This window comes from Anoplophora glabripennis, unplaced genomic scaffold, assembly GCF_000390285.2.
Source record: "Anoplophora glabripennis isolate ALB-LARVAE unplaced genomic scaffold, Agla_2.0 scaffold29, whole genome shotgun sequence".
NCBI lineage: Eukaryota > Metazoa > Arthropoda > Insecta > Coleoptera > Cerambycidae > Anoplophora > Anoplophora glabripennis.
Genome location: NW_019416257.1, coordinates 1780096 through 1805180, shown reverse-complemented (window position 1 = coordinate 1805180; position 25085 = coordinate 1780096). Strand labels below are relative to the sequence as shown.

The 25085-nt window shown below is 31.8% G+C and overlaps 2 protein-coding genes across 2 annotated transcripts; both read right to left on the bottom strand.

Moving 5' to 3' along the window:
- Positions 1-1841: 1841 nt before the first annotated feature.
- On the bottom strand, positions 1842-14407 carry LOC108908424 (odorant receptor 4-like). The gene is made up of 7 exons (XM_023457285.1): positions 14333-14407; positions 11078-11298; positions 7403-7973; positions 6207-6306; positions 6023-6112; positions 4070-4225; positions 1842-1947 (listed from the first exon to the last, which is right to left on the bottom strand). Exons 2-7 carry the CDS (start codon positions 11262-11264, stop codon positions 1897-1899), a joined length of 1155 nt encoding a protein of 384 aa, XP_023313053.1. The 5' UTR covers positions 11265-11298; positions 14333-14407; the 3' UTR covers positions 1842-1896.
- Positions 14408-17677: 3270 nt separating this feature from the next.
- On the bottom strand, positions 17678-23207 carry LOC108908416 (odorant receptor Or2-like). The gene is made up of 6 exons (XM_018712453.2): positions 23021-23207; positions 20416-20986; positions 19966-20065; positions 19792-19881; positions 19295-19450; positions 17678-17728 (listed from the first exon to the last, which is right to left on the bottom strand). The coding sequence occupies exons 1-6, from the start codon at positions 23205-23207 to the stop codon at positions 17678-17680; spliced, it is 1155 nt and encodes a 384-aa protein (XP_018567969.1).
- Between the last annotated feature and the right edge of the window lie 1878 nt (positions 23208-25085).

Below are 25085 nucleotides of genomic sequence, written 5' to 3'. Positions count from 1 at the left end.
ATAGGCCGCATTCTCTTTTATGTAATTTTATTTAAACAAAAAGTGACTTATTATAACTGCACTCTACATTATAAGAATACATATGTATTTGCATAATAAACTAAACGCTTCATATGGAACTTACCATAAAATATATAGGTATAGTATGTAATAATAAGTACCAGCAAAAGTTAACAAAATAATAATTTCTTACTTAGGAAAGCGATTGTAGAAAACAGTTGTCCTAAGTGTTCCACGGTTAATCGTCTCTGGCGATCGGTACATACCGTTACCACATACCCATTTCAGAAACGAAAATGACCATACTGGTGCATGTCTAAAATAGTCGAAGTTTTTAATATATCATATTTTTTCTAATGGTGGCGAAGTATCAACTACTTCACATTTTAGTAATCCCACTATCTGGGTCAATACACAATAACACGTACATGTCTGCCTCCGATAAGAAGCTTCGCATCGATTAATTTATTCGATACGTATCTAGCGGCACCCTAATGCCTGCCCTGTCAGATTGGCGTACAGGCGAACAATTCAGGTTTTTGCTGAGGGACGTTGACCGTGCAGTGCATTGTCGTTTGTGGGTGTGTGAGTGAGTTTGACGCTTTGCTTGGTCGAGTGTATGGTACCTGTTTTTATGGTCGCCAGTAGCGTTGACCACAGATTTACCCTGTTTCTGTTAATACAACGCGTTTTGCCGCTTACTAGCATAATATAGATCAGTACTCTTTATTTATTTGATTGTCACCACAAAGTTTCCGATGTCTAGTAATCATATCTTAGCAGTAGAGCGTACCAGGATGGAGAAGCGATCTGTATCTTTTGTTTCTCTTACAGGTGCCATATTTAATTTTTGAAGTTGGCAAATTTTACTGATTACTTACCTATTTTTTATCAGTCAGTTCAGTCTAGTTAATTTGAAAGTTATATAATGTTTTTTTAGACACGTTTGTGGTTCGATATAAGTACAGGGTGTCGATGTTACTGAGTATTTTGGAAATTCGATAAATCCATTTGATCCGTATCTAATGGCATAATGGCAATTTCGAGTTATATGTTTTTTATCGAAAATAAATAACGCTGAAAATGATTTTAAAACTGTTCGTTTAACTAAAAACGTTTGTGTAGGAATGCTTTGTTGCAAATACAATGTAATCGTTAAGAATAAAAAAATCAATGCCGTAGAAATTTGCCCCTTGCTACCTTTTAGTAAATTTCTACCCCAATGTTTTTTTTTTATTCTCAACGATTACATTGTATTTGCTACAAAACATTCCTATACAATTTTTTATTTGTGAAACGAACAGTTTTAGGATCGCGAATCAAACGCTAATAGTTCCGCAAAAGTCTTGATATTTTTTAGAAACTTGATCCATAATATCCAACATATTGCATGTATATCAAATTTAGTTCATATTACTACAGATTATATTTACAGCATATGAAATTTTTCCTGGGACATTTAACACCCTCTCGAAAGCGATTAAAAATACTATTTAAATTTTTTTGTTGTTCTATTCGCTTCCCAAGTCTGATTGATTGAAATTGGGATACCCTGTATAAATACTCTGTGTAGGTAGGCACGAAAATAAATATATGAAAGGATAATGAAAATATTTTATGTAAAAGAGCAACAGGTAATGAAATTTTAGCCTGGTTTTAGTTAGGTGTTACTCAAAGAAAAGAAACAACGTATTATGCAGGTGCTTAAAATTTTTATTGACTGGAAAATTATTAAATTGCTGTTTCTACATTATCATAAATACACGTGGTTTTGGATAATTTCAATAATTATCCTTTCACAACTTTACAATAGGTATCTAATATCTATTCCATTATATAGGTACTACGTTGTCGAAACCGACAGTTTAATTGCTGGCTGTAATGACCATTATTACTTTAAGAAGTGCTGCTGAGAAGTGTTAAATACGAGTAAGACGTCTTTAGTACCTAAAATGGATTAAAACAATGATTGTAAGATATTTATGTATAACTAAATAAATACATTGACAAATAACAACATTTTCAATATTACATACAAATTTGAGTATAATAAAATAATGTGAATAATAAAATAGATATTCACTTAATAGTTATTTACGTAACAAGTCCGGAAAATACTGTTTTTTTGGACGAGCTGACAAAATTCTAGGACGAGCCGTAGGCGAGTCCTGGAAGTCTGCGAGTTCAAAAANATTTGACAGTTTCAGATTTTTGCGCCAAGTAAGCTAAAATTACATCCTCTGTAATAGTTTTGCATTTCTTCATATCCATCCATCTCGTGAACAAATCATAAACGTTTTCGTACCTGGACTTTGATTTTTCAGGCAATAATTGTGCTGTAGCAGCAGCTGCTGCATTGGAAATTTCGTAAGGCACATTTTCAAACTCACTATCGCTGTTGCTTTCCATAGTTTATTGCGACAATTGCGACCAAAAACCATGCAAACTTTCGAAAATTAAAATGTCAACTAATTTCACTTCAGATAGCTGTCAGTCGTTATTTCGTTGCTATGGTAATGTTCAACTGCATTTATCAAAATCATACCTTCCAAGATTTTCATATTCACAATGACAACAACGATGTGATTCTTCCCGGCCTAGTCCGGGAAGTGCGTACTTCCCGGACTAGGCCGAAAAAATGCTACTTTCTCAAAGAAAAAGCGTCCGGGAAGTAGCCACTTCCCGGACGGTTACCGAAAAACTTATTTTAGATAGGTAGTATGATATTTGTTGAAATAGAATTTCAAGAAGAGCCCTGCGTCACCTTCTTGGAATTCTTGGAATTAACCGCATCCGACACCCGAGGTAGAAAGGCGGAAAATTGTTACAGTAGTTCCGATAACAGAACTTTATTGGCTTATTCTTTTCTTGGAATTATATCTCAACAAAATATCGTACGGACTATATACGATAAATAAGGGCCATTCACATAATATTCTATAACCTTTTATTATTTTTCATTATCATATACAGGCTGTTACAAATTCGCTTCTCACTACAGGGATCTCGGAAACGGTAAGAGCTACGAAGTAGCTTAAATGGGGGCAAAGTTGCGTAATTAGGGGATCAACATTATGCCTCTAAAAAATCAAGGCTAACATGATTAGTTTTCGAATTATTTGAAAAAACGAAATTTTGGAAATCCGTTTTTGTTTAATTTCAGCCTTGTTTGAGGAGATATTGAAAAAAGAAGAACGCTTTCTCATGGCCACTTTTGCCCTCTATCGAATGGCATAATCAAATTTTATATGTAACGTTTCGTCTCTTCAGGACCATCATCAACTTCATTTTTTTAAACACGACCCTGGAAATTTTATTACACTTTTTGCAAGCCTTCATGACCCCCAATACTGTAATGCCTCAGCCCGAACCAGATTCAGACGTTTCGTCTCGAAAAATTCATCTTCAGTGTATTCGTTCCAAATTTATCTAAATTTTTTATTAAGATTTCTTTGTTTATTGAATTATCGTACACTAGACCCTGTGAAATCCATTTAGTTATTTAAACTATTACCACCACGCGCTACAATAGAACATTCATTATTATTAACTAGTGCCATCACTTGGTCATACATAAAATTGGCTGAAAGCCTTTTTGACCAATAAATTAGCCAATTTATTGTAACGAGCCAAAAGGAGCGCTACAAATATAGCTCATTATGACAAATCCTTGACCAGTTTTTTGAGGAACAAGAACTGATAAAATAAAACAGATTTTATTAAAGAAATATCATGTAGTTACCATATTCAAACATATAAGAATTTACTTTTTTTATATCGAAAACATAAAACGTGATTTAATGCTGAAATAAAAAAAACTAGATAAATTGAAAATCCAGAAGGCATAAAACGTTTTTTGTCAAAACCACAGAATTTCGTAGAAGCATTACTAATAATGTGGCAGATATTATTTTTGGAAAACGAATGTTTTTCCAGGATACAACGAAGCGTTGAGTGAGATATCTCACTCAACGAACGAACATTTGCTAAATTTAGTTAATTCTCTCAGTCTTTTAAACTATTCACGAATTTTGTTGAAGTCTTCAAGTTGGAGATTATTAATACTTACCGTTAATATCATCGCATAAGTCATGTAACCAAAAGGACCGGCATCTATAAAAATGGGTTTTTGGCATCTTAGAATAACTAGCACGAGGTCTCTCTGCAACTCTTTATTTACGTCAAACCAATTTGATCTGCAGATAGCATCTCCAATAGATACACTCTACAAATTAAAAAATAATAATAATAAGCACAACTTGATACTGAGAATTTATTTATTTCCTTAGTAAATTTAATTATATTTTTATATCTAGAGAATGGACAACTGTATTTTGAAGAAACTGAAAAATTTTACATTTTAATTCCGATTTTTGTTAATGATTAATCCTGTCCTATCTTTTATAATATAGTAAAAATACCAGAGCTAATAATATAATACATGTCTTTGACAAGTTATAATGTTCAATCTTGTCAAAAAAATTATTAACTCTTATTTTAGTAATAGTCCAGACGGTATCTGTTTCAAAAGGCCATATTTGGGTGAATCGTATATCTACGAAGATTTTTGGCTTTTTGGCTTTCAAATATCACTAGAAATGAAATTTTTTTTTGCGCATAAACAAACGTGGGTTTAACTTTTTTCGGCACAATATGTTAAAAAAATTCGAAAACTGTCAAATTTTTCTTCCTATTTAAATAAGTATCTTTTCAAGAGTTGATTTTAGGTGAAAATGGAAGAGGAAAAAAATGTTTGTAATTAAATTTTTTACAAAACATGACTAGTTACAAATCGAATGGATCATGATTATTATGGTAAAAATCGAAAAAATCGCAAAAATGGGGTTAAAAAACAATACTTTTTAGGGAATTTTTTTGGGGTATTTAAATTGGGTATAGGACCTTTATACTTGGCTCAAGAAAACTTCATGTTATGTAGAATCATCACACCAAATTTCATCAAAATCGGTTCGATAGATTTTGCATAATAATTTTGCAATCCAGATTTTGAAAAAAAAATTGCAAATTTTCAAAATTTTGCACAGCAAAAACCAAGGCCCTTAGATACTTGAAAATTTAATCACATATAGAAGGGCTCTCAAGCTTTCAAACTTTTTTTGAAAAATTCGAATCCGTCAATTAGGAGAGCTCTGGCGCTTGTTTAAACATTGGTCGAATTTTTGTACTTATAAACAATTAGAATAACTTTGTGAATATTCAATCAAATCAAATTTTTTAAAGCAGGTTTTAAAAGTTCTTGGAAAGACGCTTCTTTAAAAAAAGAAACAGAACGATTGGTCAATTAGTTACGTAGTTATAGCCGATCAAATTTAACCGTCATTAACACTAAATGTACTAGGACAACCGGGCTAATTTTTCGAAAAATACCTTTGGTATTCCGAGTACTTACCAGGTCTAAGTTCGCAATACTTTTCTTCATTGGCAACCTAGTACACATACAAAATCTATCGAACCGATTTTGATGAAATTTGGTGTGATGATTCTACATATCATGAAATTTTCTTGAGCCAAGTATAAAGTTCCTATACCCAATTTAAATACCCCAAAATATTCATTTCCTAAAAAGTATTGTTTTTAACCCCATATTCGCGATTTTTTCGATTTTTACCATAATAATCATGATCCATTCGATTTGTAACTGGTAATGTTTTGTAAAACAATTAATTACAAACATTTTTTTCCTGTTCCATTTTCGCCTAAAATTAACCCTTGAAAAGATACATAATTAAATAGGAAGAAAAATATGACATTTTTCGATTTTTTTACATATTGTGCCGCCAAAAGTTAAGCCCACGTTTTTTTTATGCGCATAGAAAAATTTTCATTTCTAGTGATATTTGAAAGCGAAAAAACCAAAAATCTCCGTGGATATACGATTCACCCAAACCAAAACAGATACCGCCTAGTCTATAAGAGATAATAGTTTTTTGTAATATCAATATTAAATAGTTTATGCTAAAAAATACTATATTACTACTTTCTGCAACATATTGTAACTTACTTGGTCCCTCAGTCTTTGTCCACCAATGCAAACCATACTCATGGAAATTAACCAACCCACAAATAAGCATATTGCTCCAAGTGAGTAACTCTACGGGCATTAAAAACAAAAGAATAATAAAATATGTAATTAACTTCAGTAACAATTTTTTGACGAGGTAATTTCTAGATGGTATATCTGTTACCTTCAAAAGTCTGTATTCTATGCAACCTAAAATAGCCCCAGTCAGAAGAACGTGCCCAAACATGATCGTGCTGACAGAAGTATTTAACAGCTTCGAAATCCTACAGAAAAAAGGTTTGTATCAAAACCAAACGTAAAAACTGTTACATCAGTACATAAAATTGTTTTGTATTTTCCTCAGGGCGTAGCGCAACAACATTTTCTTCATTCTAATTTAAGAATCTACATGGGGTTTAGAAACTTGGAGAGGATATTTGAGAGTAAATAAATCGAAATGCGAAAGATTTTTTTTTAAAACATATTCATTTATCGCATTGATACATTTTTGGGACCGCTGACTTCACCGATAGTTCTGTCTCTATTGATGCACGCCTATTTGATAATAATCGCTGTACATACTCGTAAATATTCTCAGTTTCATCAGCGTTTCCATACGTTATAATCATGTCCATTAATTCATTGTTATGGACTATTTTAGTATGGCTATTCCTAGTTATTACTACGCACATGGCAGATATACTCTGCTTTCATAAAACAAAAGCAGTTAAAACAAAAATCGAGAAAAATAAATGACTTCACTTATACATGTACTTGTTTCACAATAAAATATTAATATCTACAACTGAACTAGCATTTTTCTGGTTGCTATAAATTATAAAAGAATGGGACAAGGAAGCGCAGGACACACTATTTACGTCACGATTATTCACCTATTTTTATGTAGTATGTACCTCGGAGACGATTCCGGAGGTTCTCAATAAGTTTTACCAATTTTGGTTATTATTAATTTTGATTAATGAAAATGCTTATGATTAATTAACATATATATACCTATCACTAAAAAATTATCTCCAAATTTGAAAAGATCATGGATTTTTATATAAATATTCGCAGTTTTAGTACTCATTCTTAAAATACAGGGTATACAAAACAAGTTATAACTAAAAATATCTCTAAACAAAATGAATATATTGAAATTAAATTTTTAATCTGAAAAGATTGTCTCAATGGAAATCAGTGGCGTAGGTATGAAGCAGATATAATTGTTATAATTTTCGTCAAAAATTCTGATACGCTAACAGATTCGACTTTAACATAGTTTTATTTGCTTCAATGTTTTGACACATTTTTGCATACATAAAAAAATAAATTTATGCACGACCGCTTGGATAGATGTACTTTTTTTTTCATACATACCTTATAATGTTGACATGGTACTTTACAGCCCTGCTAAACTTTTCCCTTCTCACCCCGTGCTCTCTTTCCATCAGTGCGTCCAAAAAACCATCCTTTACATGATTTAATCTAAGAATAAGGTGTTCCGCGGTTTCCATTATAGAGAATGATATCAACGAAGATGTCTGATATATCACAAACGACGAATACACTTGAAAAATGTAATACATTTGCTTATAGGGAATACTGTCTAAATCTATGGGCAACCATATGCTTCCTATCAGACCGCATATTTCGTTTATGTTCTTCACGATGTTTTCCTTTTGGCATTTCTTGTATTCCAGTAACGGAGCTACCGACAGTCCCAAGACGGCACAGACGATGTAGATGTAGTGGCATTTTGAATAATTGTTCAATTTTTTGTTCGTGGCGTAAAAGTCCTTTGGAATTCCATAACTCCGCAGGTCAGATAACTGTTTGTATATATTTATGGTGTTCTTAACTTGCCTTATATAGGAGAAGTTGAAATAGTAGGATCCAAGTAAAGATATAGCCAAGGCGAGGTCTAGATCCAGGTTAATGTAAGTTTTTCCTGAAATATTTAAAGTATGTTCATAGATTTAAGAGAATATCGCCTGAGTTCAGTTACCGCGTATCATAAAATTCAGTGTCAGGGGATTATACATCTTACTTGAAATAATCTCTTTCTGGGAACTAATTTACAAGCGAAAATACTAGCGTTAGACGTAATATATTACCAATCAAAATGATAGTGTACGGAATCTTAATCTTAGCGAGGTGTTCAAAGCATCTAGCGTAACTAGAAAATTGTGTTTCAGATGTTAAAACTCTTAAACATTCATATTGCGAAATCAACAGACATATTTATTATTAAGGTTGGCGTTTTATATCAAAGAAATTACACTTTTAGCATGACAATGATAGAACAAGTAGATCCATCCAGGAAGTGACGAAGTGTAACGCTAAACTAGAGCAATTTCTTTTAATTTTTCATTTTTACATCAGAAAATGTACCTTTCCTTTCCTGTTTTGTCCAGCAAATTTGTAAATATTCTCAATAATTGTGATTAATGCATGTGTTAACAGTTTTTTTAAATCTATTACAATAAAGAAAAATGGGGTATACAGGATCATTAAAAAATCATGACGAAACAAAGTTGCTTTTTCTTTAATGGAACACTCTGTATATTATTCCATATTTCAATTCTTTTCGAAATTCTAAACAAAATTCATATAGCACATCATGTACCTAAACTTAACCGTTTTTGAGATATTGAACTTTGAAAATCATTTTCTTATAAATTAAACAAAAATATTTTAGTCCATTAAATTCATAGTTCATCAAGTTACCTTTGAAAGTTTCTAGCTCCATAACAACGCCGCGTCGTTCTTTTGTCTAATAGTGACTATCTTGATAACACACGTCAAAAACATTAGTGTGAATAATTTTCTCGCAAAAATAGTTAAGTACGTTTAAGTGAAACAGAGCATTTTTAAGTTTTTATGTTCATAGGATATGGTGACAGAAGACGAAGTTGTGATGAAGTCGTGGATATTTTTTATGAATTGTTTCCCGATCGGGAACGTATTTCTAAATCAACCGTTTCAAAAACATTGCAGCGTTTTCATGAAACTGGAGATGTTACAGATCGACGAAAAAGTGGAAGACCAGTAAGAGTTACAAATGAAGAAAAGTCTTTAAATATCATGTTGGATGTGGTAGAAAATCCTATAAATTCGACACAATAGAGGGGTTTACATCATAACATGAATCGATATTCCATCCAAAATTCAAAAAATTTGCAAATGGGAAAAATTACATCAATAAAAAATTAATTTGTTACAAGAATTGAGTGAAAACGATTATGATAGTAGAGTTCTGCGGGAGTTATTATGGATAAATTAAACGAATTATATATGACTGAAAAGGTAATTAAATGCTATTCAATTGGATGGCCAAATACAGGGTGTTCTATTTAAAAAACCCATGTTTATGTAATATCGGAAAAACTGTGCGATTTGTAAAAAATCCGAGTACGCCACTAGTTTCCTAATAAAAAATGGAACAGATAATGTTCAAACTTTTTTCTTCTAAATTGAATGACAACGGAGATAGAGAGGTTAATGTAAATGGGCCATTTTTGAAAAAAAAACCTGTATATCTAAAACTAATCTAGTTAGCCAAAATCTTTTGGTACCAGCGAAGTAAACTCAAAAAAAGAGGACGGGACATCGATATCAGTTTTTTTTGTATCTATCACCGTTTTGGCTGTACCCCATAAAACTATCGAAAATCAACCACCCTCTAAAGTCTAATCGCCTGATCAGTTAATCAAGTTTTAACCGAGACTCAAAGTACCGCACCTTAGTGTTTTCAATTATAGGCATGATACATCTAATATAAATTTAGAATTAGTTTTACTTCAGAAAAGGTAAATTTTATGTAAGTTATCAATCTCGAGTTGCAAATGTATTTTTTGTACTAACACATAATTTTATCTTCAGTTTAAATCAAAATGACCTATAATAAAACAAATTATCAATTGTCTTTTAGTTGTTTCCATATAGCAAAATATGTACTCCACAAAATTTGTTTTTTAACTATTTTTAGGTAGGTACATATACAGGGTGATTCACAACTTATCCAAAAAAATTTGGGAATAGATGCGGCATGAGAAATGGAGTCAATATTGTAAAAAAAAATTTTGTAAAATCCTTATAGTTTCTGAGAAAAAAATTATTGAAGTTATAGCACATTAAACCACTACATAGCTGGACAACTGTAGTCTCTAGCGTCATTCGCAATACGCGTGGAGAGCCATGTGACTCCTAATACTGAAATCCGTCGTTGCGGTAGTTTTTACCTGTTATCTGTGGTATTTACATCAGTTTTTTAGTAGTTAGTGTCAAAAATGGCTTGCGTGTATAGCAACTCAGAGTTGATGGATATCGTTTTAATTTATGGTGAAGCAAGACAACATTTGTATTATGGTGAAGTATTTGTGTTATGGTGAAGCAAGACATCATTTGTGTTAGTTCGTAGAAAGTGAGTAAGACGGACCCAAATGTGTTTACACGTGAGTGGATAAAATTTTGAACAATTGCTGTTGCAGCATCGGGTATGTCAAATGATTTTATTATTTAAAAACACAAATTAATTTTATTAATAATTAATAAAGGCAAAAGCATTTGAATTTGCCGATATAAAATAGGTGCGATAAAATTCTATTTACATATTTCTTTCCTTGCGAAAGTTTTTGTCCGTTTTTATCACACCGCCATACCGGTCGCATTGTGCGAGGTCAGGTTTTACAGTGGACCAGTTTCCAGTGCCGTGCAGAAGTGTATTTTTAAATCAATTTCGAACTGACCTTTTTGATTTTTTCTTTACAAAATTGTATTTGTAAGGGTCCCCTGTACATAAAGAATTTTTTTTGGATAAGTTCTGAATCACCCTATATAAAAAACAGATAGCATTGAACTTAAATTAACTGCAAAGTATAATAGTAAAGACATTTTCATTTTCGTTTTAAGACAAAAAATATCGATAGGTTCATGAGCCAATACCTAATAGAAAAAAAGGGACAATTTACCTACGTTCACTTACTACTCAAAATGCAAATATCGTATAAATACTACAGTTTCTGGGTGCCTAGTATACATGATTGTACGTACGTTTTATATTTATCGTAAGATGCAAGATATTTCCAGTCAAGAACATCACAGTGGACAAATTGAGAGCAATGAATTTCAAATGAAAAATGACCCCTGGTTTGTTCACATCTTTTTTCCTTGGAAAAATAAGATTCCGGCTTAAATATCTCAGAGAATTTTCCATGATGACGATATCATCAGCATCCATTTTTGCCGGCAATTGCTTCTTCAGGACCTGTAAACTTTTTCTCTATTTATGATCTCGCTTTTTTATACCTTTGTAATTATTTTTGTGATTTCTGATCTCCTGCAATTAAATTTGGATTCCGCTCCCATATTCAAGTAGCAGATTAAGATATAAAAGCTGTTATTAAGACATTAGAAGTATAAGAAAAAAATGGTACCGTGCACATAGGGGACAGAAATTAATTTTTAATGATATTGTAGTGGCATACTAACTACAACTTTAAGGCATGTTATATAGAATACTTGAATTTTTATACATACAGGGTGGCCAAATGATAACGAAACGGAGCCATTTTCAGGAACTGCGTCAAGATTGTAGAAAAACGCTCAGACCCGTCGACTTTAGATTAAAGGGGGACATTCTTTGCTGGTATTTTTGACTCCGCCACTTTCACCCCCAAGCAAGGGTAAGTATCACCCCAACATATTTAAATGGCATTGGGGGTTGAGTAATATTTCTTTTGGAAGCTCTTACAATTCTCTTTACAACAGACTTTAAATTTTATAATTCCGCCCAATACTTTGAAAAAAATTTACATTTTAAAATTTAAATTATGTTTAGTTGCTTACTTACTACTTAGTTGATTAAATGTTCAAACTGATGACCGTCCGCTTGCATACAACAATAAAGATTTTGTTCGAAACGTTCGCGCACATTCCGAAGCATTCCCGGAGTGATTCGACGGTTTTCGTCGACAACTCTTTGACGCAAATCTTCCAGCGTCGCTGGCTGTGTTTTATAGATTTTACTTTTTAGGTATCCCCACAAAAAGAAATCAAGGGGCGATAAATCCGGTGATCGTGGAGGCCACTCAACGTTGGTCCAAATACTGACAGACAATTAACACATAATGCGGAGGAGCACCTTTCTGTTGAAAAATCAAATGATCTTCATCATACTCTAGAACATTTTCAATAATATCAGTCAAGGCAGGGTCAGTAGCGTCTTCCAGTAATTGCAAGTACATTTGGCCCGTAAAATTACCAGGTAGAAAAAAAAGGACCCACCAGCCGGTCACCGAAAATTCAAGCCCATACATTTAATTTTTCCGGTTGCTGTGTATGCACCTCGTGAAAAACTCTTGGGTTTGATTCGGACCAATAGCGGCAATTGTGACGATTTACCGTCCCGTTCAAGATAAAACTGCATTCATCAGAAAAACAGATGTTAAAAAGGAACTGCGGATCGTTCTCTGCTCGCTCACTCATTATTTCGCGAAATTGCAAACGGCGGTCATAATCATCCTCATGAAGTTCCTGGACTAAATGTATTTTGGATAGATGGAATTTATTCTTCTTCAAAATGGTTTGTTTGCTAGTTGGGTTGATCTCAGGCACAGATGCCAGCTGCCTCGTACTTAATGTAGGATCAAGATGAACTTGTCCCAAAACTGCAACTTCACTAGCTTCATTAACTATAGGTTTTTCAATTTCTCGTTTTTTATTGGCTACGTTCCCTGTCTCTTGAAATTTTTTTACTAACTCTAGAACATACTTCCTCCTGACATGTCGATCTTGATGTTGTTCATTAAATAGCTGAGCTGTTCTATTCGCACATTTATTGTTCATAAAGTAAAGCGAAATGATATCTACCCTTTCCGCAATGGAATAAACCATAGTGTTTAATTTTCAAAAACACAATTAAATAAACTACCAACCAACGCTTCCAAATAATACTAGAAAATAATTTGGAATCCACTAATTTTACGTTCATTGTGTGTGTATAGCATTCATTTCTGTTTTTTACAATTGTGTTTTTTTTACGAAAGTGATAACAAATCGCCAAAAACCAATGTAACGCAAGAAATACTAAATTTATACCATTGGCGTACTTAACTCGAATGACTGACATTTTTACCGTTACTAATTGTTTGTACATAAGTTTCAACTTTAAAATCAAAATTCTTAATAAGTATTGGGCGGAATTATAAAATTTAAAGTCTGTTGTAAAGAGAATTGTAAGAGCTTTCAAAAGAAATATTACTCAACCCCCAATGCCATTTAAATATTTTGGGGTGATGCTTACCCTTGCTTGGGGGTGAAAGTGGCGGAGTCAAAAATACCAGCAAAGAATGTCCCCCTTTAATCTAAAATCGACGGGTCTGAGCATTTTTTTACAAACTTGACACAGTTCCTGAAAATGGCTCTGTTTCGTTTTCATTTGGCCACCCTGTACATATATATCACATGTCGGTTATCGGATGTCGCAATGTTTACGCAAGATTTGAATTTATTAAAATATTCAGTATAATACTTTAAGAAATTCCGCAAAAACAATGTCCAGCAGTTTTTTACAGAAAAATAGTTATTTAAATTTTTTTTTTCTGTTTCACCATAATAAATTAATACTGTCTATTATGTTAATAGTCATAGAAGAAATTGCATTTCCTGAAGAAAGCTGTTTTTGGACATGTGTTGTTTTTGAAACAAAGTCTGCAATTCAATGACTGCATGAGTCATTTCCTGGTCCTGTAATTTCACGTTTTGGTGACCAGAATTGGCCCCCATGTCATGCGACATGCGATTTAACGCCGTTGAATTTTTCTTTGGGTCTTTTTGAAGTCAACAATTCCACGACCACCCACGCTTTGAAGGAGGAAATTGAGCGCTGTATGAAAGAAATTCGGCCGCATTTATGAAAAACGGTGGATGCAATATTTCTACAAAAAAGTGCGTATGTGCCAGCACAGCCGTGGAGGCCATTTTTGCTATTCCATACATTATCCTGTACTGCATATTTTATGAATCAATAAAAAATTCACATTACATTGTAAACAAAAGTTTGGTTTATATTTTCAAAATGCAATATCTAGGTATTTAGGTATGTACCTATACATTTCTTTGAAATCGTAAGAAAATTTCCTAAAACTTAGAATTGATTTTTTTCTAGATGTGATATAGAGGGTAGAATATTACGCTAATACCTTTCAAAAATTTGTTATTTAAATTTGTAAGTTCCATTACTCTATTACATTAGTTAATGTATGGAATTATTTCCTTAAATTAATAGATTTATTAAAAATAACTCACTTTGAACTGCTAGTCGTATACTTCTAGTTGAAGAGTATAAAGCAATGTGTGGTGAAAAAAAATTATGTATTGTCGATTTCGCAATATATTCAAGCGTAATAAATAAAACACGACCTGCAAACAATAATTATGTACCAGGAAGATTATCCCCAGCCTTTATTTACTACAGTCTATACAGTTTTTAATAAAAAAAATCATTATACGAGTATATTTCTACCTTCTAATTTCTAATAAAAGTATGTTAAGCTGGGACGCCTTTAATTTACATTACTTAAATGTGTATCTACACGCAATTTAAAATTAAAATGTAGATAACTTTTCAAAAGTTCGATTTTATTTTAAAAAATCTTTGATTTGTTTAGCAGGTTCGATGAGATATTTTTTCTTGGTCAATTTTTTAATGAAAAATATGTTTTCATTAATATTTTTTTAAATATGATAATTTAGCTCCAAAATTTCGTCTACTGACAAATTTATTTATTTATTTATTTGCCATTTGGGACACAAACAGACGAAAAAACCCACTAAAGTATCCACTAAATTAACAGATATACATCAAACAACAGTACAAAGAGTTATAAGATTGTAAACAGCATAACAAATATTATAAAAGAAGTATACGTTTGAGCAATCTCTTAAATGAAACTAAAGATGTAGAGAATAAATCTAAACTGCTACAAATACGGTTATAACAACGCATCATTCTGCACACAGTGGGCATTGTTATGCTTAAAAGGAATGAAAAATAAGTCGTAGAACCTAAACGACCTGCATGGTATATTAAAATAGTTATTTGCACCATAAAGGAGGTAAGTATTATGTACGTCGAGGAGGATTTTGCGCGCGAGCGGAGCGAGGGCTGGCAATAGAGTCCGAGACTGGTAAATTATACTTAATTGCTGTGTGGTGTAGGTATAACATTTTATCTGCTCCCACAGTTCATTATGATTCATGAAATGAAGATTAGGTTGTATTAAGTAGATGTTACAACCAACCAGTCGGTTTCTTTTTTATGATTCTTAATAAGATTGCACAGTTTTTGAAACTAGAACATCGTGAAACATATACATGCCATTCATTCCGAAGAACATCGACAACGTTACTGGTTAATGCAGGAGTTGATGTATTAGAAATCAAGAGACATGGTGAATGGAAATCAGCCACAATTGCAGAAAGTTCGGAAGAGTCATCCTTACTAAACATCAGATAAAAAAATGGGCTTAGTAGCTATTAGTATCACCTGTCAGTATCAGAAAATGTAAGCAGCCAAAAACCTTTCAAGCGAGATATCTCAAAAACTGTGAATATTTGAATAGAACTATTCTACACAAAGTATCCTTTATTTTTGATGTAGAATCCGAAAAATATATAAAAAATGTGTGTTTCCATTTAAAAAACCAAAGACGGTGTCTGGCCAGGAAAAGTGGAACACCCTGTATAGTTGAATATATTTTTAATTTGTACATTCCGAGAAACGTGGCAACACAGTAAAAAGAAAAATCCATATATTCCTCATTTTAACATAGATATTGTACTTTCCCGCACTAGTGGTCACGCTGTATATATATTGGTATATGACGTAAAAATAAGTACTAGCAAAAGTTAACAAAACAATAATTTCTTACTCATAAGGAAAGCGATTGTTGTGTTCCACGGTTAATCGTCTCCGGCGATCGGTAAATACATATTTGAAAAACAAAAATGACCGTTCAACATTTACTGAGGTCACAGGCCCATATCTAAAATAGTCGAAGTAGTATATACTAATGATGGCAAAACATCAACTATTTCACATTTTAGTAATCCCACTATCACACTTACATGTCTGCCTCCGATCTGAAGCTTCGCATCGATGAATTTATTCGATACGTATCTAACGGCACCCTAATGCCTGCCCTGTTGGATTGGCGTACAGGTGAACAATTTAGGTTTTTGCTGAGGGACGTTAGCCGTGGATTTCATTGTCGTTTGTGGGTGAGTGAATTTGATGCTTTGCTTGGTCGAATGTTTGGTACCTGTTTTTATGGCAGCCAGTAGCGTTGACCACAGATTTAGCCTGTTTCTGTTACTACAACGCGTAGCGCCGCTTTTACTAGCACAATATAGATCACTACTCTTTATTTATTTGATAGTCGCCACAAAGTTTCCGATGTCTAGTAATCATACGAGTATATTAGGTAGCAGTAGAGCGTACCAGGATGGAGAAACGACGTGCATCTTTTGTTTCTCTTACAGGTGTCATATTGGAATTTTGGAGTCGGCATATTTTACTAATTTACCTACCTATTTTTTATCAGTCAGTTCAGTCTAGTTAATGTGAAGGTTATTTAATGTTTTTTAGACACATTTATAGTTCCATATAAGTAAAGGATGTCGATGTTCCTGAGTATTTTGGAAATTCGATAAATCCATTTGATCCGTATCTAAGGGCATCTCAAAGAAAAGAGCTCTTCTATTTTATTCGATAAATAAATCAATTTCGAGTTATATGTTTTTTATCGAAAAAAAAACACCAAGCAGTTAAATACGCTGAAAATGATTTTAAAACTGTCCGTTTCACTAAAAACGTTTGTGTAGGAATGTTTTGTTGCGATACAATGTAATCGTGAAGAAAAAAAACAAATGGCGTAGAAATTTGCCCCTTGCTACCTCTTAGTAAATTTCTACCTCAATGTTTTTTTTTATTCTCAACGATTACATTGTATTTGTTACAAAACGTTCCTATACAATTTTTTATTTGTGAAACGAACAGTTTTAGAATCGGGAATCAAACGCCAATAGTTCTGCAGAAGTTTTGATATTTTTTAGAAACTTTATCCATAATATCCAACATAATGCGTGTATATCAAATTTAGTTCAGACATTACTACAGATTATATTTACAGTAAATGAAATTTTTCTGGGGACATTTAACACCCTCTCGAAAGCGATTAAAAATACTATTTCAATTTTTTGTTGTTCTATTCGCTTTCGAAGTTTGATTGATTAAAATAGGGACGCCCTGTATAAATGCTCTGTGTAGGTAGGAACGAAAATAAATATATGAAAGGATAATGAAAATATTCTATGTAAAAGAGCAACAGGTAATGAAATTTTAGTCTGGTTTTAGTTAGGTGTTACTCAAAGAAAAGAAACAACGTATTTTGCAGGTGCTTAAAATTTTTATTGACTGGAAAATTATTAAATTGCTGTTTCTACATTATCATAAATACACGTGGTTTTGGATAATTTCAATAATTATCCTTTCACAACTTTACAATAGGTATCTAATATCTATTCCATTATATAGGTACTACGTTGTCGAAACCGACAGTTTAATTGCTGGCTGTAAGGACCATTATTACTTTAAGAAGTGCTGCTGAGAAGTGTTAAATACGAGTAAGACGTCTTTAGTACCTAAAATAGATGAAAACAGTGACTGGAACAAATTTACGTACAACTAAAACAATACAATAACGAATAACAAAATTTTCATGTTAGGTATATAAAAACTTGAGTATAAATAAAAACCCGAGGTAGAAATATATATTGGCGGAAAATTTCAAGGCACGCTTCTGCCGCGGTAAATTGTTACAGTAGTTCCGATAACGGAACTTTATTGGCTTATTCTTTTCTTGGAATACTATCTGAATAAATATCGTATCATTCATTCCCATGGTAAATAAGAGTCATTCATGTAACATTCTACCCCTTTTTATTTCTTTTTTCTTTATATTTACGAAAAAATGGTAAAAACCAAAGTTTTTAGTAAATTTTCGTCTAAAAACAATTGCGTTTCGAAAATATAAGCAACTACTTCGTTTTAATTTAATGGAAAACCCTTTATATTTGTTATTATTTCGAATCTTCTTTTTTTTCTGATTACAGCGATTGATAGTTTGCATAATATCTTGTGAAGGAATCTTTAAATACTCTATTAAAAATAAATATCTTATAACAAAAGGTGTTTCATCATACCTTATTCTGTTCCAGACAAAGGACATAATATGTATTAGATATTTTTTTAATGTCTTGTTACCCATTTCATTGATTGTACTAATTTTATTCAATAATTTCTCTTTTAGGCGTGTAAATTTCTTTGTTTACTTAATTTTTTAGAATCCTCCATAGAAATAACTTCACTTAGGTCAAATTGGTCTTGCGGATTTTTTATAAAAAAAATATTTAAAAAAAATGTGCTTTGTCGCGATCACGTTGAAGTGATTGTTGAAGAAGTTCAGTATTTTTTCATAATAAAGTATTCAGAGATCTATTTAGTAAATTTAATAGCGGAAAAGCGTAAATATGCACTAGATTTATAGCAATCTTAATTTTATCATTGTAGATAAACCAAAATATTGTACAAAAAAAGACAATGGTTTGGTCTATTTCTTCGAGACGCAACAGTATAATTTTTTATATACTTCGTTGATATCAAAACAACATTTTCCTCAATTTTGGCCTTTACCTAGATAAAAAATTAAAAAAATTAAGGGCCCATATAATTACATGAATTACAAAATAAAATACAAATTTTTTACCTGATGAAAATTGGCTAAGTTACACTGATACATGTAATAGAAATATCAACAGTGGTAATTTTTTTGACTTCAATAATCTGTTAAATTATTAATTAGATTCAATAGAACTAATTTTAATTTTAGTTACATGCTATAAGAATTTTAACAGTTACGTATTTAATATGCTGACAATACATAAACATATTTGCTATTGCGGTCATATTAGTCTGGATAAGTTTTAAAATTAGTTGATGGCCTTAAATTTGATCAATAAATCGGCCAATTTTTACTAATAATCTGGCAGATATTATTTTGGAAAATGAAATTTTTTCCTGGATACAACGAACTTTTGCTAAATTTAGGTAATTTTCTCAGTCCTTTCAACTTTTCGCAGATTTCATTACCCAGTGCAATAGTAAATTTTGTTGAAGTGTTAACATTAGCGATCATTACTCATACTTACCGTTAATATCATAGCATAAGTCATGTAACCAAAAGGACCGGCGTTTAGGAAAATGGGTTTTTGGCATCTTAGAAGAACCAGCACCAGGTCTTTCTGCAACTCTTTATTCAAGTCCAACCAATTTGATCTGCAGATAGCATCTCCAATAGATAAACTCTAAAAATTATAAAAAAAATAATAAGCAAAACAATACTAAGAATCTACTTATTTCCTTACTAAATTTAAAAGGGATTTTCATTGGAGGTAAACATTACTAAACTTTAATTTAACAAAAAAATAACTAAAAATTGTGGTTAAAACTTAACATATACGTATACATAATATTTAGACAAAATTAAAATAATGTATTTTGTATATGTATAGGTATATCAAATTATCGCACCAGGATTATAAAATTAATAAAATAAAGTTTAAAAATATAAAGTTCGGTTATTCTCTGAACATACTTCGTATTACACATAAATGTAAAATAATTCAGTAGCACATCGTTAACTTACCTGATCCCTCAGTCTTTGTCCACTAATGCAAACCATAATCATGGAAACTATCCAACCCACAAATAAGCATATTGCTCCAAGCGAGTAACTCTACGGGCATTAAAAACAAAAGAATAATAAAATATGTAATTAACTTTAGTAACAATTTTTTTGTGCAGATGTTAAATCTGTTACCTTGAGCAATCTGTATCCTACGCAACCTAAAATAGCTCCAGTTAGAAGAACATGCACAAACATGCACATGTTGAAAGAAGTATTTACCAGCTTCGAAATCCTGCAGAAAAAATGTTTGTATGAAAACCAAACGTAAAACTTGTCGAATCAATAATAAAATTGTTTTACATTTTCTTCATTGCGTAGCACAATAACATGTAAAATATCTCTGAACAAAATGATTATATTGAAATTAAATTTTTAATCTGAAAAGATGAAGTCTCAATGGAAATCAGTGGCGTAGGTATGAAGCAGGTATAATTGTTATAATTTTCGTCAAAAATTCTGGTACGCTAATACGACTTTAACATAGTTTTATTTGCTTCAATGTTTTGATACAATTTTTGCATACAAAAAAAAAATAATTTTATGTACGATTGCTTGGATAGATGTACATTTTTTTATACATACCTCATGATGTTAACGTGGTACTTCACAGCCCTCCTAAACTTTTCCCTTCTCACCCCGTGCTCTCTTTCCATCAGTGCTTCCAAAAAAACATTCTTTACATGATTTAATCGAAGTATAAGATGTTCCACGGTTTCCATTATAGAGAATGATATCAAAGACGACGTCTGATATATCACAAACGACGAATACACTTGAAAAATATAATACATTTGCTTATAGGGAGTGCTGTCTAAATCTATGGGCAACCATATGCTTCCTATCAGACCGCATATTTCGTTTATGTTTTTCACGACGTTTTCCTTTCGGCATTTCTTGTATTCCAGTAACGGAGCCACCGACAGTCCCAAGACGGCAGAGACGATGTAGATGTAGTGGTATTTTGAATAATTGTTCAACTTTTTGTTCGTGGCGTAAAAGTCCTTTGGAATTCCATAACTCCGCAGGTCAGATAACTGTTTATATATATTTATGGTGTTCTTAACTTGCCTTATATAGGAGAAGTTAAAATAGTAGGATCCAAGTAAAGATATAGCCAAGGCGAGGTCTAGATCCAGGTTAATGTAAGTTTTTCCTGAAATATTTAAAGTATGTTCATAGATTTAAGAGAATATCGCCTGAGTTCAGTTACCGCGTAGCATAAAATTCAGTGTCAAGGGATTATACACCTTACTTGAAATAATTTCTTTCTGGGAACTAATTTACAAGCGAAAATACTAGCGTTAAACGTAATATATTACCAATCAAAATGATAGTGCACGGAATCTTAATCTTAGCGAGGTGTTCAGTGTCTGTGCGTAACTAGAAAATTGTGTTTCAGATATTAAAACTCTTAAACATTCATATTGCGAAAGCAACAAACATATTTATTATTAAGGTTGGCGTTTTATATCCAAGAAATAGCAGTTTAACATTACAATGATAGAACAAGTAGATCCATTCAGGAAGTGGCGAAGTGTAACGCTAAACTAGAGCAATTTCCTTTAATTTTTCATTTTTACATCAGAAAATGTACCTTTCCTGTTTTGTTCAGAAAATTTGTAAAGATTCTCAATAATTGTGATTAATGCATATTGTGTTAACAGTTTTTTAAAATCTATTACAATAAAGAAAAATTAAGTAGGTAGGATTATTAAAAAAATTATGACGAAACAAAGGTGCCTTTTCTTTAATAGAACATCTTGTTCTTGTATATTATTCCATATTTCAATTCTTCTCTTTCTTTCTTCACAGCATATACCTAAACTTAACCATTTTTGAGATATTGAACTTTGAAAATCATTTTCTAATAAATTAAACAAAAATATTTTAGTCCATTAAATTTATAGTTCATCAAGTTACCTTTGAAAGTTTCTAACTCCATAACATTCCGTCGTTCTTTTGTCTAATAGTGATCATCTTGACAACACATGTGTCAGATCAAAATCCACATTGGATGGAGTAAGTTCACACTCAATGACCACAGAAAGTAAATGTTTCGTGTGGCATTATTGGTGGACACGTCATAGGTCTGTATTTTGTAAACCTCCGAATGATATTTGTTACTTTGCAAGAACAATATTCCAGAACTATTCCCTAACAATAGTAATCCCAATTTATCGGCAGAACAAATATAATTTCAACATGATGGAGCTCCTCCAAATTTTGTGGGCGTGTGGTAGGGGCATATCTAGATGAACATTTTCCTTATAAATGAATTGGAAGCAGAAAGACAACTGAATGGCCAGCTAGGTCTCCCGATATGACCCTACTTGACTTTTTTCTGTGGGCTCACACAAATAATATAGTCTATAAAAATAGGCCGCAAAATATCGAAGAGTTGCAGGAAAGAATCAGGTGTGAAATTTTCACTATTCCTCCAAACACCCTTTTAGATTTACTACAAAATTTTGTTTAGTGATGGTGAACACTTTGAATACTTTATAAAACAGGATTTAAAAAAGTATTTGTTGTTTATTAAAATTTGTTTTCTCTCTTTTTTATTCTTACATAATTATTGTTTTTATAAAATTTAAAATATCCAGGAGATTCATTAAGAAATAATTTTTTTTCGTTTCATGCATTTTTATCAACTATTATGCTTTTTTATTTTCTGTAAAAAACTACTATTAAAATTAAATCATATCCATATCCTCCACCTTGCATTATTTACAAAATAAATATTTATAATTTGGGGCCCTTTTTCTTTTATAAATTTGTGAGTAGTAGAAAATTACTTTCAAAGTTCGATATCTCGAAAACGGTTAATGAAATATTGTATTTGTTCAGAATTTCGAGAAGAACTGCCTTTAATCTAAAATCGACGGGTCTGAGCGTTTTTCTACAATCTTGAGGCAGTTCCTGAAACTGGCTCTGTTTCGTTTTCATTTGGCCACCCTGTATACACAAAACAAATTGAAATTAAATTAACTGTAAAGTATAATAGTAAATTTGACATTTTCATTTACGTTTTAAGATAAAAAATATCGATTGGTTCATGAGCCAATACCTAATAGAAAAAAGGGGGCAATTTGTCCATGATAACTTAATACTCAAAATATCTACAAATATCGCATAAATACTACTTACAGTTTCTGGGTGCTTACCTAGTATACATGCTTGTACGTACTTTTTATATTTATCATAAGATGCAAGATATTTCCAGTCAAGAACATCACAGTGGACAAATTGAGAGCAACGAATTTCAAATGAAAACTGACGCCTGGATTGTTCACATCTTTCTTCCTTGGGAAAACAAGATTTCGGCTTAAATACCTCAAAGAATTTTCCATGATGACGATATCCTCAGCTTCCATTTTTGGAGGCAATTGCTTTTTGAGGAAAACAACAAAGTAATACCTGTAAACTTTTTCTCTACTTATGATCCCGCTTTTTTATACCCTCGTAATTATTTTAGTGATTTCTGATCCCCTGCAATTAAATTTGGATCCCGCCCCCACAATCAAGTAACAGATTAAGATTTAAAGGCTATTATTAAGTCATTAGAATAAGTACAAGAAAAAAAAATGGTACCGTACACATAGGGGACAGAAATTAATTTTTAATGATTTTGTAGAGTGGCATGCTAACTACGACTTTAAGGCATGTTATATAGAATACTTAAATTTTTATAGAAAATTAAACTAATATAAAATTTGGCTGTGTTTAGAGTTGAATAAAATAAGAAAATTTCACATTTTTAAAAAATGTGTACGTCATCTGTGATAGAAACAAATATAACCGACATAATGTCGTGATGTTTATCAAATTTCTTTTCATATGCCATCTATTTCACACCCTTACTGCACCATTTGTAGGATGTCAGCCATTATTTTTTAGGGACCAATAAAACTGTCCGGAGCCAAAACGCGTTAATGGTTTTCGAACCGTTTATTAAAATTAAAAAATAGAGTTGTGAATGACTAAAATAATATTCGTTTGAGGCATTATATTTCTCATACTTACTATTTTTTCATCATCTTTATCATACTTTAGCTTACACTGTAAGTGTCGTTAGACCCTGTGAATTCCACCTAGTTATTTAAACTATTTTTTTCTTTGCGTCTTTTTGGAGTCAACAAGCCCACGACCAGCCACGTCTTGAAGGAGGAAATTGAGTGCTGTCCCAACGAAATTCAGCAATACATATTTACGTATAGATTTCATTGAAATCGTAAGAAATTTTCTTAAAACTTCAATTTTTACCATTTTTTGCTAGATGGAAGGTGGAAAAAGATAAGAGGGTAGAATGTTGTAATGATATTTCTGTATACATACAATTTGAAAAATTTGTTATTAAAATTTATAAGTTCTATTACATACTTTATTACATCAATTAATGTGTGGAATTATTTCCTTAAAATGATAGATTTATTAAAAATAACTCACTATGTACCTATATACAATTTAAGATAAAGTAAAATTAAAACATTTTTCAAGTAAAGTTTTATTTTATTTAAAAAAATCTTTGACTTATTTAGCAGGTACTTGTGTGTACCTAGTTCTATCGTTAATTGGATGATCTGGCATATTTTCTTGGTCACTTTTTTTTATTAAAAATATATTTACATTCATCTTTTTTAAGTATGATAATTTAGCGCCAAAATATCGTCTATTGACAAATTACGAATAAAAATAACAACCAGCCTTATTCATAAAGACCTACTTAGTATAATACTAACAATCTATTACTTAATAGCTACTAAGAAGCTATTAAGCAGTTCGTATTCATAGTTGAAATTTTAGTAGTTACTTGTTAATTACGTTTTCAACGACAGAAACATTTGGCAATGCGGCATATTTACGGATTCCGTGGTTCATTCGACCTACTTGGAAATATTTTTATGTATTTTAACCTCACTTTAACTTGACGTGACATACGTGCATCATATCAAATTTATGCTTTGTACAATTTCAACTTGTTCTTGTTATTATGAAAGATTTAGGATTACTGGATGTGAATGAAGAAGGGAATGAAGCTGAAGAAGCCAATATAATAAATAGACATCCAAAAGTTTACTTGCCAAGACAAAATCCTTTTGTTAAATATGATATGCATTTTAAAACAGGTACAGAATGAGGAAAGAAACTGCTCGGTTTGTCGTACAATTAGTAGAGGAAGAATTATTAGGTAATTTTGAAAATAACAGGGAGTAGAAGTAGAAGATAATGCTCAAGGAAATATATTTAGGAGA